At 36.9% G+C, this 17,480-nt stretch overlaps 1 protein-coding gene across 1 annotated transcript in view; it reads right to left on the bottom strand.

Moving 5' to 3' along the window:
* Triqk (triple QxxK/R motif containing) overlaps nucleotides 1–17,480 on the bottom strand; it is an 80,603-nt gene that overhangs the window by 3,457 nt on the left and 59,666 nt on the right. The window contains exon 4 of the mRNA XM_026383638.2: nucleotides 4,941–5,026. Within this exon, the coding sequence (XP_026239423.1) occupies nucleotides 4,941–5,026 (86 nt within the window). The remainder of the gene's footprint in view (nucleotides 1–4,940; nucleotides 5,027–17,480) is intronic.

Here is a 17,480-nt window from a genome sequence, read left to right as displayed (position 1 = left end):
ATCAAAATGTTGGACACAAGCAATGTACTTTGTGCCTATACAGTTTATCTGTTTCTCTATTTGAGTATGTTTAACTTCATTTGTTGCTTCAATTATATTTGCTATTAGTCATAGCATTTGCACATACAATTTTTAAAAAATTTATCATTCCATTTTTAATGGGAAAAATGGCTATTATAACCAGGTTCTAAATTATGTATCTATATATATCCTCAATAATTACCTTGTTCAAATTTTAAATTTTAACTATTAAATCTTTTAGCTTATCTTGTGGGTGATCAAAAACTTGGTACTCAGCTCCTGAAGCAAGATATAGTACAATCTGTCACAACTGTGTAGCATGGTACTAGATATTTCATTGAATAATTTGGTGATTACATTAATCAACTACATTAAATAACCAAAATTTTTACCATATATATTATAAAAGTCATATTCGTTCTCAAAAAGTATGTGTGTATGTATTATAAGAAAACTTTCTCAATATTAATATGTCATTTGGCTTAACAACAACAACAAAAAGGCACAAATAGAATGCTGGACCTGATATTCCTTTCTTTTTTTCACTTTTGTAGCATATCCTTTAACTCTCATTGTTTTATGGAAAAGCAATTTATTTGCATTCACATGAATAGATTTTACATCTCATAAGAACATAAAATAATATGCTACTTAATAAACTTTAAAAACATTAAAATCAATTTTGTTTATAATCAACATGGAATTTTCATCTGAATGTTGAGATTACAAATAGATAATTTTATGCAGAGTTTTAGGTTCATAATTAAATTTATTTACATATCCAAGCTATGAAAATAAATAATAAAAATTGTGAGGTTGAAAAACTCGGTGTCAATTTTTTTAAGACTTGGTTTTTAAAATCTGATATATCAATATAATGTCAAATGAAAGTGAATTTTTCTTTGTTACAGTTGGAACACTTTGGCATCTCAAAAGGGCATGGCAGCATCAGACAGGTTTCATTTATTTTCTTATATCCACAGCTGTGCTCCCAGACCCATCTGGTTACACAGCTACTAATTTTAAGAGGATGTAATAAACAAGTGACACACAACTGCAAACTCCATCTGTTCTGTATAGTGGACAACAAAACTGATCAACAGCAGTCACCATTTCATTTGCTCAAGCTTAATGCAAAAATGAAGTTTTTATTCTTGATTGGAGGCCATGTTTCTCATCTTATTGATAATCAACTTTAATTGCTGCTTTTTAACTCTCGTTCTTAAAATAACTCTGATTTATTGTTACAGTATACTTCCAGGATATCCAGAGGAATGAAAAAGAAATTTAAGGATAGAAAACAGACGCTATTCATAGAATACAACTTCAGAAAATCCATTAATTCAATTATGTCTATTCTACATATGGCATGGGATGGTTTAGAAACATTGGGTGGGGAGGTAGAACAAATAATTTTCTTCAAAATGTCCAAAGATTTGTTGAGGAGACAAGCACGTACAGGAAAAAGTTTGGGGGTGGGGATCAAAAAATTATGAAATTTGAGAATAATGCTTTGAGGATGCTGATGACTCTAACCATAATTTAAAAGACTGATAGGCATTTATGAATTCCCTGCCCCTTGGCCATTTTTAGCTTTAATTCAGAAATAACAAAAAAGAACAAATGTAACATTTCAAGCTGCTCATCTCAAGGGGTTGTTGGCAGGATTTGGTTAACACTGAATATTTTATTTATGTAGCAAAACTTTGATCTTTATTTTTTTTATGATTGTGCCTCTTGAATAAACCTTTTAAACAGCAAATTAACTAAAAATTTTAGATTCTTTTCCTTCAACATGCTAGGAATCACAGATATTTGCATTCTAAAAAAATTTTTAGTGGCGCTGTAATTCTTAAAACATAATCTTCTAATTGAACAGCAACTAAATAGCAAATATAGTTATGCAAATATTTTTAGATGGCATTCATTTCAACCCCACAGTTTTTATTATTTTATTACTGTGTCATAATGTAGTACATTTTATTTACATTTGTAAGACACAAGAAGTGAATGACTTCTCAATTGTAAATTAGTTATAGATTTTAACACAATCTATTCATACGTTATGCTGAAAACATTAACTCTTCCCCCAAAACATTTTCTATTATTAAATGTCTATTTACAAAAAACATTAAAAACATAAAAGGCTCTATTGTATAATTCTTTATATCTCTATACTGTGATTTGCATCAGTACTCTTGATTTAATGTGATACTTAAAATATGTAAGTGATTTCTTGTCTAAGTTCTTTCAAGAAAATCATGACTTACTCATTTTCCTTTCCATAGATTTTACAATATTATGATACTTACAGTAATTTCTCAATACATCATGGTTTGAGTAATATTTATATAATCTTTATACAAAGGATACTAAAATTCTGTAATGCTTTTAAATCATTACAACACTAATCCATAATACTATCCCCACAACAAATCTGACAACATTTCCTAATATATGATAGAACCACATAATGCAGAAATAGTTTAAGTAAGGGAAGGCCACTGGAAAACATTTTAGGGAAGTCTTATTTATACAAACTAGATATTATTAATTCTAACATGTATTTTCTCAGTCAGCTAACTATTCATAAATTACTTCCATGTGCTAAGTTCAGTGCTTGATGTTTATACTGCAATATTAATTCTTTGGACAACATTATATGGGGTAAATGGCATAATCTCCAGTTTACAAACTTGCAGCCTAGACTTAGCTAGACCATGGCAATAGAAAGGGCCAAAAAAGATGTGATCCAAGCCTGCCTCATCATACGTTCAGTGTTGTTGTCATTGGTGTTATTTTTCTATTTCATGCACCTGTTCATACTCTCTGTAGATTCAAATTATTTAAGTGTAAAACTATGATTCATTCAAAGGAATAAGTAGTAAAGTGATAAAATAGTATAATATTATGGTCATTCTCTATCAACTAGATAAGAGTCAAACATGTTTGATGTTCATTAGTCTTTAGTTGCTTCTCTGACATTATCAATATGGATAAAATCACTCACTAGGGAAATTAAAAAGCATTAAATGGCAATTGCTAAAAGAAATTTCGTTATTTAAAATCCTATGCCAAAATGACAAGGCAATCAAAATTTGACAGGGCAAACTAATTAGTATGCCAGATTTGAAATGTAAAACACCTTCATGGTTCTGATTCTAAAAAGTTTCATATCATCTTAATGGGCTCTCTTCACATAAATTTTCAAGCTAAGTAAACAATATTTAAAGTTAAGGTCTTTGTTTTCAACAGGCTTACAAATCAAAATGATATGCTAGCTTATTAAAAAGGAGTTATGTTCTGATGTCAAAAACTCTTCTGTATATACCTTAAATTGTAAATGAAGTCTAAGAATAAACATTCATAAAGCTAAAATTAAGACATTTTTGAAGATAAATTTTATATTGTTTTTAAAGGGACATTGGATAATTGTATTATAAAGGAGGTTTAAGCTCATACTGGGATCATAATTATTTCTCCAAAGTAAAAAAATAACAAAAATTATCAAGCAAATGGGAAAAAAAGGATGTGTATAAAAGAGTAAAATACAAATAATTGAATGGCTGCACTATTTCTCAATTCCTAATATATAACTGCTAATTAAACTTTTACACAAATGAATTTTGTTACACCAGAATTTTCCTGACAAGTGAATAAACAAAAACTCCACTGCACTGTGAAGGATAAAAGTAAGTGACATACTTCCCTGAAAGACAATGACAAAAGGATCTTAATAGAATAGATAATCATCAAGTAACGAAACGTAAAATAAAAATCTAAGCATTGATTTTAGAAAAGTCATGTCATTGAAATATTTTAAAGGATGAATGAAATTTCATATGAAATTAGAAAAACTCTTCAAAAGATTAATTTCTCTTTTCAACAAAAAGATATTTTTTTCATTAAAAACTGACACATAGCACTAACTGAGGAGACTGTGTTGTGAAAACATACCACATCACATGGCAATGCTTGATCAAAATCAGCAATCAGAAGCAAAAAGAAGGCAGTGTTTTGTGATCATAATAGCAAATTCTGGAAGACAACCAAATATATCATCTGGCAGTTCAACAGCTGTTACAGCTTGGTAGTAATACCTTGGCATTTGCTATAAGCTATAACTTAGAAAAATTGATTTCTCATCTGCCAGATAAAAACCAAAATCTCCTTTTAACATTTTAATATTTAAATAAAATATATGTACTGGTCATTTATTATTTTACACATTTGGTAGTAAGACTGCCAAATTAATTTTTCTAGTTAGTTTACCTCAATTCTAGTACTTGGCCAAAAAATATATAACATAAGCAATAATGTAAATGTAATTTTGTGAAACTTTATTGTGCTAGCATGTTGAATTAATAACTGTTAACATCATTCTCAATTGCATTTATCCCTCTTAAGCAGATAAACTGGTTTTCTAAAAGGATAAGTTTGGGAATATCATTAGAATTTCAACATAGAATACTGGCAACAATAACAAAATAACAAAATTATATATATATGTATTTATGATCTAAGTATATATGATTACAACTATACCTTAATCAACTATAAAAATAAATTCACTGAAAAAGAAAGAAGGGTTTTTGACTAAAGACACATACATCACTGAAATGTTTGAGCAATACACATAGTAGTTAGAGAAAAATTATATTACAAATTTAAGAAAAACGGCTTACTTATGAAACATTGTTTTATTTTAAGACATTACCCCCCACCAAAAAAAAAAAAAAATCTCAGGCTAAGATGTTTTCCATTAATTAAATTCTTTACAAAAATTCTTCAATTCTGGCATGGTGTTTAGATTTTGAAATGTCATAAAACATTTAGAATTCAATGTTTATGCAATCCAGTTTTAGAAAATGAAATGGCATATACATATGAAATTATAAAGTTATCAAATAGTTATCTACCTTTATGCCTATTGCTGTTTTCTTTGCTTCTGCTTTTAATTTGGTTGCTCGTAAAATAGGTTTGGTTTTTTTATAATCCTGTTTGCCTAGAAAGAAACAGTTTTAGACAATGAGTTATGCTTATATATAATTTGAGCCTAAAAGTCATCTGAAATGTCAAATTATGTTTAAATAGAGCAATTAAGGGACACATAGTTCCAAACTTGTTCCCAGTTGTGACAACCATAAACTTGGTACCCAAAGGTCAGCTTCTCCTCTCTTACTTCTTCAGGAATAAAACTCTCACAGACATCTTTGATTTGTCTGACAGACATTTTTGATTTGATGTGCAATTAATGTTAAAATCATAATTCATTTTGTATTTTAAGTTTATGGTAAAGGGAGTAAAACACTGGGAAGAATTTGGAAACAAATGTAAAAATGAGGATATGTAAGATATTATTAATAGGAAAAATTAACTTTTGCCTTCATAATTGAATAATAGCTAATTATAAACTTGTATAGACATATTTAGTATTCATACAATCAATTTGAGAAATATTTACTAGTTTTCTCTAAGAGACTAAAGGAATGTGTAAAACAATTTTGGTCTCCTGAATTCATTAGAAAAATATGTACTTAACTTTTGTTTCCTCTTAATAGAGGATAGAACTAATGTGTATAGATTAAAGACATAGGACACCTATATTTTGATACTAGTCTCAATCAATTCTATCATGTTTCACAGTGAAAGATGAGCAAAACTGAATTATCACAGAATTTCTACTTTGGTACACCATCTGGTGACATCACCAATAAGCTATAAAAGAGATAAAATACAGTCTGGGCAGAAAAATAGATTTAATAATAACAATAACAAAGGCATTAACTATATAATATACCATCAGCTAACTAAACTCTTAACTAGGAAGAGAATCAAAAGAAAATCTAATATAATAGTTTGATGTATTTTTTCTGATTGGGAGTTAACATGGTTAGATAATCTATTTCACATTTGCAATTTGCCTTTTTGTTTCCATCTTATTTCTTTTCCTTTTAATGATCAGCTTCTTCCAAAACTTACCCATACATTTCCTTTATCTAAATGATAAAACTTGTAACTTTAATTTCCACATCCTCACAGTGAAATAAATCTGAGGGCAGTTTATCTAAAGTATATAATAAAATTTAATCTGCAATAAAGCTGTTTTGAGGAGATCCAACATGGCGGCCGGCGAGGAAGCAGTGATTCCAACGTCTCCACTTTAACGGGATAAGAAAGACCCATCTGAACAGCTGCAGCCTACCTACGGAGGAACTTCTACCATAATTCCCTTAAGAGGAGAGCAGCTGTGATCTGGTAGGTTTATTGGAAGTGACAGTTTGTCCCAGAGAAGTGGATCTTGGACGGCCACTCGGGCACAGAGGTCTAGTCCCGCAGCCATCAGCTACCCGGCTACACAGGTGGCCCTACGGCGGGTGCAGAAGTCAAGTCCCGGAGCCAGCAACCGCTTTTGCAAGCGGCGGACACCCAGAACGGCTTGGGCCGCCCCGCCTGAACCGGCAGTCGGCCTCCGCCATCTGGGCTCCCCCGGGAGGCATAGCGCTCGCTCTGGGAGCAACCACTTCTCCCGCCCGGTTCCAAACCACGCGGCCGCAGCTACCCGGCTACACAGGTGGCCCCGCGGCGGGTGCAGAAGTCAAGTCCCGGAGCCAGCAACCGCTTTTGCAAGCGGCGGACACCTGGAACGGCTTAGGCCACCCTGCCCGAACCGGCAGTCGGCCTCTGCCATCCGGGCTCCCCCGGGAGGCCTAGCGCTCACTCTGGGAACAGCCGCTTCTCCCGCTATTGCAAGCGGCAGACACCCGGAACGGCTTGGGCCGTCCCGCCTGAACCGGCAGTCGGCCTCCGCCATCTGGGCTCCCCCGGGAGGCATAGCGCTCACTCTGGGAGCAACCGCTTCTCCCGCCCGGATCCTAACCACGCGGCCGCAGCTACCCGACTACACAGGTGGCCCCGCAGCGGGTGCAGAAGTCAAGTCCCGGAGCCAGCAACCGCTTTTGCAAGCGGTGGACACCCGGAACGGCTTGGGCCGCCCATCCCGAACCGGCAGTCGGCCTCTGCCATCCAGGCTCCTCCAGGAGGCATAGCGCTCGCTCTGGGAACAGCCGCCTCTCCCGCCCGGTTCCTAACTACGCGGCCGCAGCTACCTGGTTACACAGGTGGCCCCGCGGTGGGTGCAGAAGTCAAGTCCCGGAGCCAGCAACCGCTTTTGCAAGCGGCGGACACCCGGAACGGCTTGGGCCGCCCCGCCCGAACCGGCAGTCGGCCTCCGCCATCCGGGCTCCCCGGGGAGGCATAGCACTCGCTCTGGGAGCAACCGCTTCTCCCGCCTGGTTCCTAACCACGCGGCCGCAGCTACCCGGCTCCACAGGTAGCCCCTCTGCAGGTGCAAAAGTCAAGTCCTGGAGCCAGCAGTCGCTTTTGCAAGCGGCGGACACCCAGAGCGGCTTGGGCCGCCCCGCCCGAACCGGCAGTCGGCCTCTGCCATCCGGGCTCCCCCGGGGAGGCATAGCGCTCGCTCTGGGAACAGCCGCCTCTCCCGCCCGGTTCCTAACCACGCGGCCGCAGCTACCCAGCTACCCGGCTCCACAGGTGGCCCCACGGCGGGTGCAAAAGTCAAGTCCCGGAGCCAGCTGCCGCTTTTGTAAGCGGCGGACACCCTGAGCGGCTTGGGCTGCCCCGCCCGAACCGGCAGTCGGCCTCCGCCATCCAGGCACCCCCAGGAGGCCTGGCGCTCGCTCTGGGAACAGCCGCCTCTCCCGCCTGGTTCCTAACCACGCGGCCACAGCTACCCGGCTCCACAGGTGGCACCGTGGCGGGTGCAGAAGTCAAGTCCTGAGGAGGGAAGATGGCAGCGAAGGGAGTGCATCACCCCAGTGCGCCGCGTCACTGAGCAGGAGAAAGATGATGTGAATCACCTGAAGGCTATTGTGTAGGGAATTTCCAGTGAAATTGAGGTGCTCCAGAATCTAGTGGACAGATTTCCATCGTGCGAAGTTCGACTGCGGGAGCTCCATTTCTCCGCACGGAGGGTCGCATAGCCTGATAGGCAATCGCCCCGCGGCTGGAGTCTGTGGCGCGCACTGGGGAGCGGCAAGGTGCCAGAGCGGGGGAGCAATGATACCTGTGCCCCACTGGAAAGACAGGCCAGGTAGCTTGCCAGCGTGGTGGACACGTAACACCGAGGCAGTCGCGTCACACTGGTTGGAGTGGGGGTGGAGCAGGGACGCCGACCAGGTCCGGAGGGGGCTCAGCGACCCATTGGAGAGGTAGTCAGGTACCCCCATTGGGAGTGGGGGCTGTGCAGAACTGCGACCCACCGGCCTAGAGGCCTTCCAGCATGGTAGACGCGTCACACCAATTGGAGTGGGGACCCAGCAGAGCCGCCACCCACATCCAGATCAGGACCAACGACCCCAGGGCGTGGTAGTTACGTTACCACAATTGGAGTGGGGGCAGAGCAAAGCCGCCACCCGTGCCCGCAGGGGGGCAGACCTGCGACCGATCAGCGTGGTAGACAGATCACCCTAATTAGAGGAGGAGCATAGCCACTACCCGCCCTGCAAGGGAGACTCCCCAACTATACAAGAGCAATATAAATAAATAGGGGGTAAATTTCAAAAACACAACAGTTGCACCAAGCAGAAAGAAACGCGAGCAGTATGAAAAGACAAGGAAAGAAAGGACCACAAGCAATGCAGGTCAACTCAACATTAGAAGAGGTAATAGCTGCAACAGATGGAATGTCAGATAAAGAGTTCAGGATATACATATGCTTCAGATTATCTGGAGTCTCAAGGAAGACATGAGACAATGAAAAATCAGACAATGAAAAATCACATTGACAAACAAATCCAGGAAGTAAAAGATCAATTTCACAGGGAGATAGAGGTAATAAAAAACAAACAAATAGAAATCCTAGAAATGCAGGAAACAATAAACCAACTTAAAAACTCAATTGAGAATACTACCAGCAGGGTAGATCACTTAGAAGAGAGAACATCAGACAATGAAGACAAAGTATTTCAACTGGAAAAGAACATAGACAGCTCACCAAGTCTGCTAAGAAACCATGAGCAGAACATCCAAGAATTATGGGACAATATCAAAAGACCAAATTTAAGAGTCATTGGGATACAGGAAGGCACAGAGCTCCATACCAAAGGAATAAACAGTCTATTCAGTGAAATAAAGGAGAAAACTTCCCAGACTTGAAGAATGAGACAGAATCCCAAATCCTAGAAGCCTACAGGACGCCGAACGTGCAAAATCATAGGAGATCCACACCTAGACACATTATAATGAAGATGTCCAACATACAGAATAAGGAGAGAATTTTAAAAGCTGCAAGAGAAAGAAAGCAGATTACATTTAGGGGTAAACCAATCAGGATAACAGCTGATCTCTCAACACAGACTCTGAAAGCTAGAAGATCCTGGAATAACATATTTCAAACACTGAAAGAAAATGGGTTCCAACCAAGAATCGTGTATCCGGCAAAATTAAGCTTCAGGATAGAAGATGAAATTAAAACCTTAAACGATAAACAAAAGTTAAAAGAATTCGCAGCTAGAAAACCATCTCTTCAAAAAATCCTTGGCAAAACATTACAGGAAGAGGAAATGGAAAATAACAATGAAAACCAACAATGGGAGGTAGGACAGTAAAGGGGGGAAAGTAGTCAAAGAGGATAACAAATCAGGTTTAGTAACATCAATAAATAAATATGGCTAGAAGAACAAACCATATCTCAATAATAACTCATATCTCAAACCATATCTCAATAATAAATGTTAATGGCTTAAACTCACCACTCAAGAGACACAGCCTAGCAGAATGGATCACAAAACAAGACCCAACAATATGCTGCCTACAGGAGACGCATCTGATAGGAAAAGATATTCATAGACTGAAGGTGAAAGGTTGGGAAAAATCATACCACTCATATGGACTGCAGAAACAAGCAGGAGTGGCCATACTCATATCTAATAAAATAGATTTCAAGCCAAAGTTAATCAAAAGGGATAAAGAAGGACAAGTCATACTGCTCAAGGGAACCATACACCAACAAGACATAACAATCATAAATATATATGCCCCAAATAATGGTGCAGCTGTGTTCATCAAGCAAACTCTTCTCAAGTTCAAGAGTCTAATAGACCACCATACAATAAGCATGGGAGACTTCAACACACCTCTCTCACCACTGGACAGATCTTCCAAACAAAAGTTAAATAAGGAAACTATAGAACTCAATAACACAATTAACAACCTAGACTTAATTGACATATATAGACTATACGACCCAACATCAAGTAGTTACACTTTTTTCTCAGCAGCACATGGAACCTTCTCAAAAATAGACCATATATTATGTCACAGGGCAACTCTTAGACAATATAAAGGGGTAGAGATAATACCATGCATCTTATCTGATCACAATGGAATGAAACTGAAAATCAATGATAAAAGTAGGAAGATAAAATCAAGCATCACTTGGAGAATGAACAATAGTTTGCTGAATGATCAATGGGTTTTAGAAGACATCAAGGAGGAAATTAAAAACTTCCTAGAGTTAAATGAAAACACAGACACAACATATCGGAATCTATGGGACAAACTGAAAGCAGTTCTAAGAGGAAAATTCATTGCTTGGAGTTAATTCCTCAAAAAAAGAAAAAACCAACAAATAAATGATCTCATACTTCATCTCAAAATCCTAGAAAAAGAAGAGAAAAACAACAGCAAAAGAAGTAGAAGGCAAGAAATAATTGAAATCAGAGCTGAAATTAATGAAATTGAAACAAAAGAAACAATTGAAAAAATTGACAAAACAAAAAGTTGGTTCTTTGAAAAAATAAATAAAATTGACAGACCCTTAGCCATGCTAACGAAGAGAAGAAGAGAGAGAACCCAAATTACTAGCATACGGGATGAAAAAGGCAATATCACAACAGATTCTTCAGAAATACAGAAGATAATCAGAAATTATTTTGAGTCCTTATACTCCAATAAAATAGAAGATAGTGAAGGCATAGATAAATTCCTTAAGTCTTATGATCTGCCCAGATTGAGTCAGGAGAATATAGACAACCTAAACAGACCAATAACAATAGAGGAAATAGAAGAAACCATCTAAAGATTACCAACTAAGAAAAGCCCAGGACCAGATGGGGATACAGCAGAGTTTTACAAAACCTTTAAAGAGGAACTAACACCAATACTTTTCAAGCTATTTCAGGAAATAGAAAAAGAGGGAGAACTTCCAAATTCATTCTACAAGGCCAACATCACCCTGATCCCGAAACCAGACAAAGACACTTCAAAGAAAGAAAACTACAGACCAATATCTCTAATGAACCTTGATGCAAAAATCCTCAATAAAATTCTGGCGAATCGGATTCAAATAAATATCAAAAAAATTATACACCATGATCAAGTAGGATTCATCCCTGGGATGCAAGGCTGGTTCAATATACGGAAATCAATAAATGTTATTCACCACATCAATAGACTTAAAAATAAGAACCATATGATCATTTTGATAGATGCAGAGAAAGCAATCGACAAAGTACAGCATCCCTTTATGTTCAAAACTCTAGAAAAATTAGGGATAACTGGATCATACCTCAACATTGTAAAAGCAATCTATGATAAGCCACAGGCCAGCATCATTCTGAATGGAGAAAAATTGAAGGCATTCCCTCTAAGATCTGGTACGAGACAGGGATGCCCTCTCTCACCACTTCTGTTCAACATAGTCCTCGAAACACTGGCCAGAGCAATTAGGCAGACGAAAGAAATTAAAGGCAAAAAAATAGGAAAAGAAGAACTTAAATTATCACTATTTGCAGATGATATGATTCTATACCTAGCAGACCCAAAAGGGTCTACAAAGAAGCTATTAGAGCTAATAAATGAATTCAGCAATGTGGCAGGATATAAGATCAACACGCATAAATCAAAGGCATTCCTGTATATCAGCGACAAATCCTCTGAAATTGAAGTGAGGACAACTACTCCATTCACAATATCCCCCCAAAAAATAAAATACTTGGGAATCAACCTAACAAAAGAGGTGAAAGATTTATACAATGAAAATTACAGAACCCTAAAGAAAGACATAGAAGAAGACCTTAGAAGATGGAAAAATATACCCTGCTCATGGATAGGCAGAACTAACATCATCAAAATGGCGATATTACCAAAAGTTCTCTATAAGTTCAATGCAATGCCAATCAAAATCCCAACAGCATATCTTGTAGAAATAGATAAAAGAATCATGAAATTCATATGGAATAATAAAAGACCCAGAATAGCAAAAACAATGCTAAGCAGGAAGTGTGAATCAGGCGGTATAGCGATACCAGACTTCAAACTATACTACAGAGCAATAGTAACAAAAACAGCATGGTACTGGTACCAAAACAGGCGGATGGACCAATGGTACAGAATAGAGGACACAGTAACCAATCCACAAAACTACAACTATCTTATATTTGATAAAGGGGCTAAAAGCATGCAATGGAGGAAGGATAGCATCTTCAACAAATGGTGCTGGGAAAACTGGAAATCCATTTGCATCAAAATGAATCTGAATCCCTATCTCTCGCCATGCACAAAAGTTAACTCAAAATGGATCAAGGAGCTTGATATTAAATCAGAGACACGGCATCTGATAGAAGAAAAAGTTGGTTATGATCTACACGCTGTGGGATCCGGCTCCAAATTCCTCAATAGGACACCCATAGCGCTAGAGTTAACAACTAGAATCAACAAATGGGACTTACTCAAACTAAAAAGTTTTTTCTCAGCAAAAGAAACAATAAGAGAGATAAACAGGGAGCCTACATCCTGGGAACAAATCTTTACTCCACACACTTCAGATAGAGCCCTAATAACCAGAATATACAAAGAACTCAAAAAATTAGACAATAAGATAACAAATAACCCAATCAATAAATGGGCCAAGGACTGAACAGACACTTCTCAGAGGAGGACATACAATCAATCAACAAGTACATGAAAAAATGCTCACCATCTCTAGCAGTCAGAGAAATGCAAATCAAAACTACCCTAAGATACCATCTCACTCCAGTAAGATTGGCAGCCATTAGGAAGTCAAACAACAATAAGTGCTGGAGAGGATGCAGGGAAAAGGGCACTCTTGTTCATTGCTGGTAGGACTGCAAATTGGTGCAGCCAATTTGGAAAGCAGTATGGAGATTTCTCGGAAAGCTGGGAATGGAACCACCATTTGACCCAGCTATTCCCCTTCTCGGTCTATTCCCTAAAGCCCTAACAAGAGCATGCTACATCGATGTTCATAGCAGCTCAATTCAAGATAGCAAGACTGTGGAACCAGCCTAGATGCCCTTCAATAGATGAATGGATAAAAAAAATGTGGCATTTATACACTATGGAGTATTACTCTGCATTAAAAAATGACAAAATCATAGAATTTGGAGGGAAATGGATGGCATTAGAGCAGATTATGCTAAGTGAAGCTAGTCAATCTTTAAAAAACAAATACCAAATGACTCCTTTGATATAAGGGGTGTAAACAAGGACAGGGTAGGGACGAAGAGCTTGAGAAGAATATTTACAGTAAACAGGGATGAGAGGTGGGAGGGAAAGGGAGTGAGAAGGGAAATTGCATGGAAATGGAAGGCGATCCTCAGGGTTATACAAAATGACATATAAGAGGAAAGGAGGGGTAAGACAAGATAATACAAATGGAAGAAATGATTTACAGTGGAAGGGGTAGAGAGAGAGAAGGGGAGGGGAGGGGAGGGGAGGGGAGGGGGGATAGTGGAGAATAGGACAGACAGCAGAATACATCAGACACTAGAAAGGCAATATGTCAATCAATGGAAGGGTAACTGATGTGATACAGCAATCTGTATACGGGGTAAAAGCGGGAGTTCATAACCCACTTGAATCAAACCGTGTAATATGATGTATTAAGAACTATGTAATGTTATGAACGACCAATAAAAAAAATACACCTTTATAAAAAAATAAATAAAACTGTTATATATATATATATATATATATATATAAAACAGCGGAATGCATTACAATTCTTATTACATATATAGAGCACAATTTTTCATTGTGCTCTGGTAGTATACATAGTATATTCACAGGAATTCATGTTTTCATACATGCACTTTGGATAATAATGATCATTGTATTCCACTATCATTAATTACCCCATGCCCCTCCCTTCCCCTCCAACTCCTCTGCCCTATCTAGAGTTTGTCTTTTCTTCCCATGCTCCCTCTCCCTAACCCACTATGAATCAGCCTCCTTATATTGAAGAAAACATTTGGCATTTGGTTTTTTGGGATTAGCTAACTTCACTTAGCATTATCTTCTCTAACTCTATCCATTTACCTGCAAATGCCATGATTTTATTCTCTTTTATTGCTGAGTAATATTCCATTGTGTATATATGCCACAGTTTTTAAAATCCATTCATCTATTGAAGAGCATCTAGGTTGGTTCCACAGTTTAGCTATTGTGAATTGTGCTGAGATAAACATTGATGTGGCTGTGTATCTGTAGTATGCTGTTTTTAATTCCTTTGGGTATAGAAGGAGGAGAGAGATAGCTGGGTCAAAGGGTGGTTCCATTCCCAATTTTCCAAGAAATCTCCGTACCGTTTTCCATATTGGCTGCACCAATTTGCAGTCCCACCAGCAGTGTATGAGTGTACCTTTTCCCCCACATCCTCGCCAACACTTATTGTTGTTTGTATGCATAATAGCTGCCGTTCTGTCTGGAGTGAAATGAAATCTTAGAGTGGTTTTGATTTTGCATTTCTCTAAATTGCTAGTGATGATGAACATTTTTTCATGTATTTGTTTATTGATTGTACATCATCTTCTGAGAAGTGTCTCTTAAGGAATAAATCAGTTTCTTAATATGTCTGCTAATGATTTAGAAGCACCTTTAAAATTTCATACAGATTTTTAGAATTTGAAATGGCAGAGATAAGAGAATCATATGGATGGAGGCAATGTAGAAATGCCATAGTAGTATTCATTAGACACATAAAAATGTTTTTGTCTAAAGAAGTATGTATTATTATTATTTTAAGGAAGGCATATGTTCTTTCATTAACCACTATAGTATACCAGATATTCTGAATCTATGAGCAGAAGCTTAATAAATATTATTCGAAGATGTGGTTTAATGATCCAGAAATAAACCAATTGTAAAAATGTATATCAAATGATTTAAATGTAATTAATGGAATAAATAAAATGCAGAAAAATATCACTCTGACCCATTTTAAATTAGGAACATTTAATTTTGGTAAAAACTTTGACAAGTTTTCACTCTAATTTCACATCTGAACAGTCAAGTTATTCATGTCATTATTCCTGCTGAGCTATAAACAGTTCAGAACAATGAAAATGGTGACACATCAAATGCTTCCACTCAGGGTTACAAAGCACATTTCTAATAAAAATCTAAAAAGAATTTTGATGATTACAGATTTGAAGTCAAAGGTGATTTCTTGTTTTATCCTGTATACATCTTAAAATAATCTCTGGTAACAAAGAAGGAAAAAAATAAGTGAAGAAGAAAGGTTTATTTTAACCAATACAATTTCCATGCAGATATGCAATGTTTTATTTTTTAGACCACATCAAACTGAAATTTTTTATGTCTTTTTTTCCTATTTTTTAATTTTTTTACTGGTACGTTATAGTTGTACATAATGGTAGGATTCATTGTCACATATTCATACATGCACACAATATAATAATATAATTTGAACAACAGCATTCCTCAGTGTCTCTCCATTTTCCTCCCTCATCCCTCTTCCTGGTCCCTTTCCTCTATTCTCCTAATCTCCTTTTAATTTTCATGAGAACTATTGCCCCCACCCCTGGTACCCTGCTTTCCCTTCTTCCATTCTAGATTTCTCCATTGTGTATATATACCACATTTTCTTTATCCATTCATCTGTTGATAAACACCTACACTGGTTCCATAATTTGGCTATTGTGAATTGTGCTGCTATAAACATGGAAATACATGTATGGCTATAATATCCTGAAAGTACTTCTTGAGAATGAACACTAGGGAATAGAATAGCTGGGTCATATGGTGGTTCCTTTCCTAGTCTTTTGAGGGACATTCATGCTGATTTTGATAATGGTTGTACTAATTTATAAATCCCATTAACAGTGTAAAAGTGTTCTCTTTTTTCCACATCTTCATTAGCATTTAATTCCATATGTATTATTGATAGCTGCCATTCTAAATGGATTGAGTTAAAATCTCCATGTAGTTTTTCTCAGATATACAATATTTTTGCTAATATGTCTGTCATAATATAGACTCAAATATATCTCAGAGAGTCAAAGTGAGAATTCATCACTCTCCTCCAAGTGCCATATAATCATTGGTAAATAATGTATTATATTTCAATTAAACTCCTATATCCTCTTATGAGAATAATACTTCTAGATTTGTATTAAAGTTGATATGAACATTTGAAACTGTATTTATAATCGATGGTATTAAACATGATTGTACACCTGGTACTCTTCCAAACAATACATCTGTCATTAATTTAGCATTCTCCTTGCTGACTATGATATCCAAAAGTATATGTTGCAAACTGTGGTTTTGGTCTACTAAGTGAAAACATTGACTAGGGGCATCTGTTCAATTCTTCATAAATGAAAATGTCTTAATATATAGTGAAATAAGTTTACAGCAGGTGAATTTCTATGACTTCAAGATACATAATATGCCATTATTATTTAAAAATATAAAATATAAAATTCTCTACCTTCTGAGTAGTAACACCTAGGGAAAAATAATAATCTAGATTTTATATGTAGATTATTCATTTAACACAGCTAGGTCTGATCTCAGTTATACACACAAGGGAATAGGGGTACAGTTCAGTGGTAAAGCATGTGGTTAGCATGCACAAGGCCTTGGGGTTCAATCTCCAGGACCAAAACAAAAACAAAAACAAAAGTATCTGTTAAACAGTTGCTTAGTAATTTCATATAAAAGAAAAAAACTGTTACTCAAGCCTATAAAGCCAATCTGAGTCCTCAATCATCCATTTTTTTTTGTCCTCAAGGATACCATTCATTACATAATTTCTATATTTTCATTTCTTATTAAAAGGTTTAGGTAACAAGGTCTTTCTCAATTGTACATTTCTGATCAACTGTTTATGCTTCCTCCCTCTACTCTAATTCCATAATACTGTTTAATTTTGAAATTATCATACATTGAAATTTACATTTTTCCTTTTGATATACATTTCTATAAAAGGTAATGCAAGTATAGATTCATGTAGAATAAAATCAGGATACAGAATAATTGCAGAACCTCTCAAAACTGCAACATACTATATGTTTATAGTCCCTACTTGTCCCCCAATAATTCCTAGCAACCACAGATCTATCATCCATTTCTGTAGCTTTTCCTTTTCAACAATGTGGCAATAAAGTGAC

Source organism: Urocitellus parryii, chromosome 7, assembly GCF_045843805.1.
Source record: "Urocitellus parryii isolate mUroPar1 chromosome 7, mUroPar1.hap1, whole genome shotgun sequence".
Classification (NCBI taxonomy): domain Eukaryota; kingdom Metazoa; phylum Chordata; class Mammalia; order Rodentia; family Sciuridae; genus Urocitellus; species Urocitellus parryii.
Note: the sequence above shows the minus strand (reverse complement) of the source record. Positions and strands in the feature narration are given on the sequence as shown.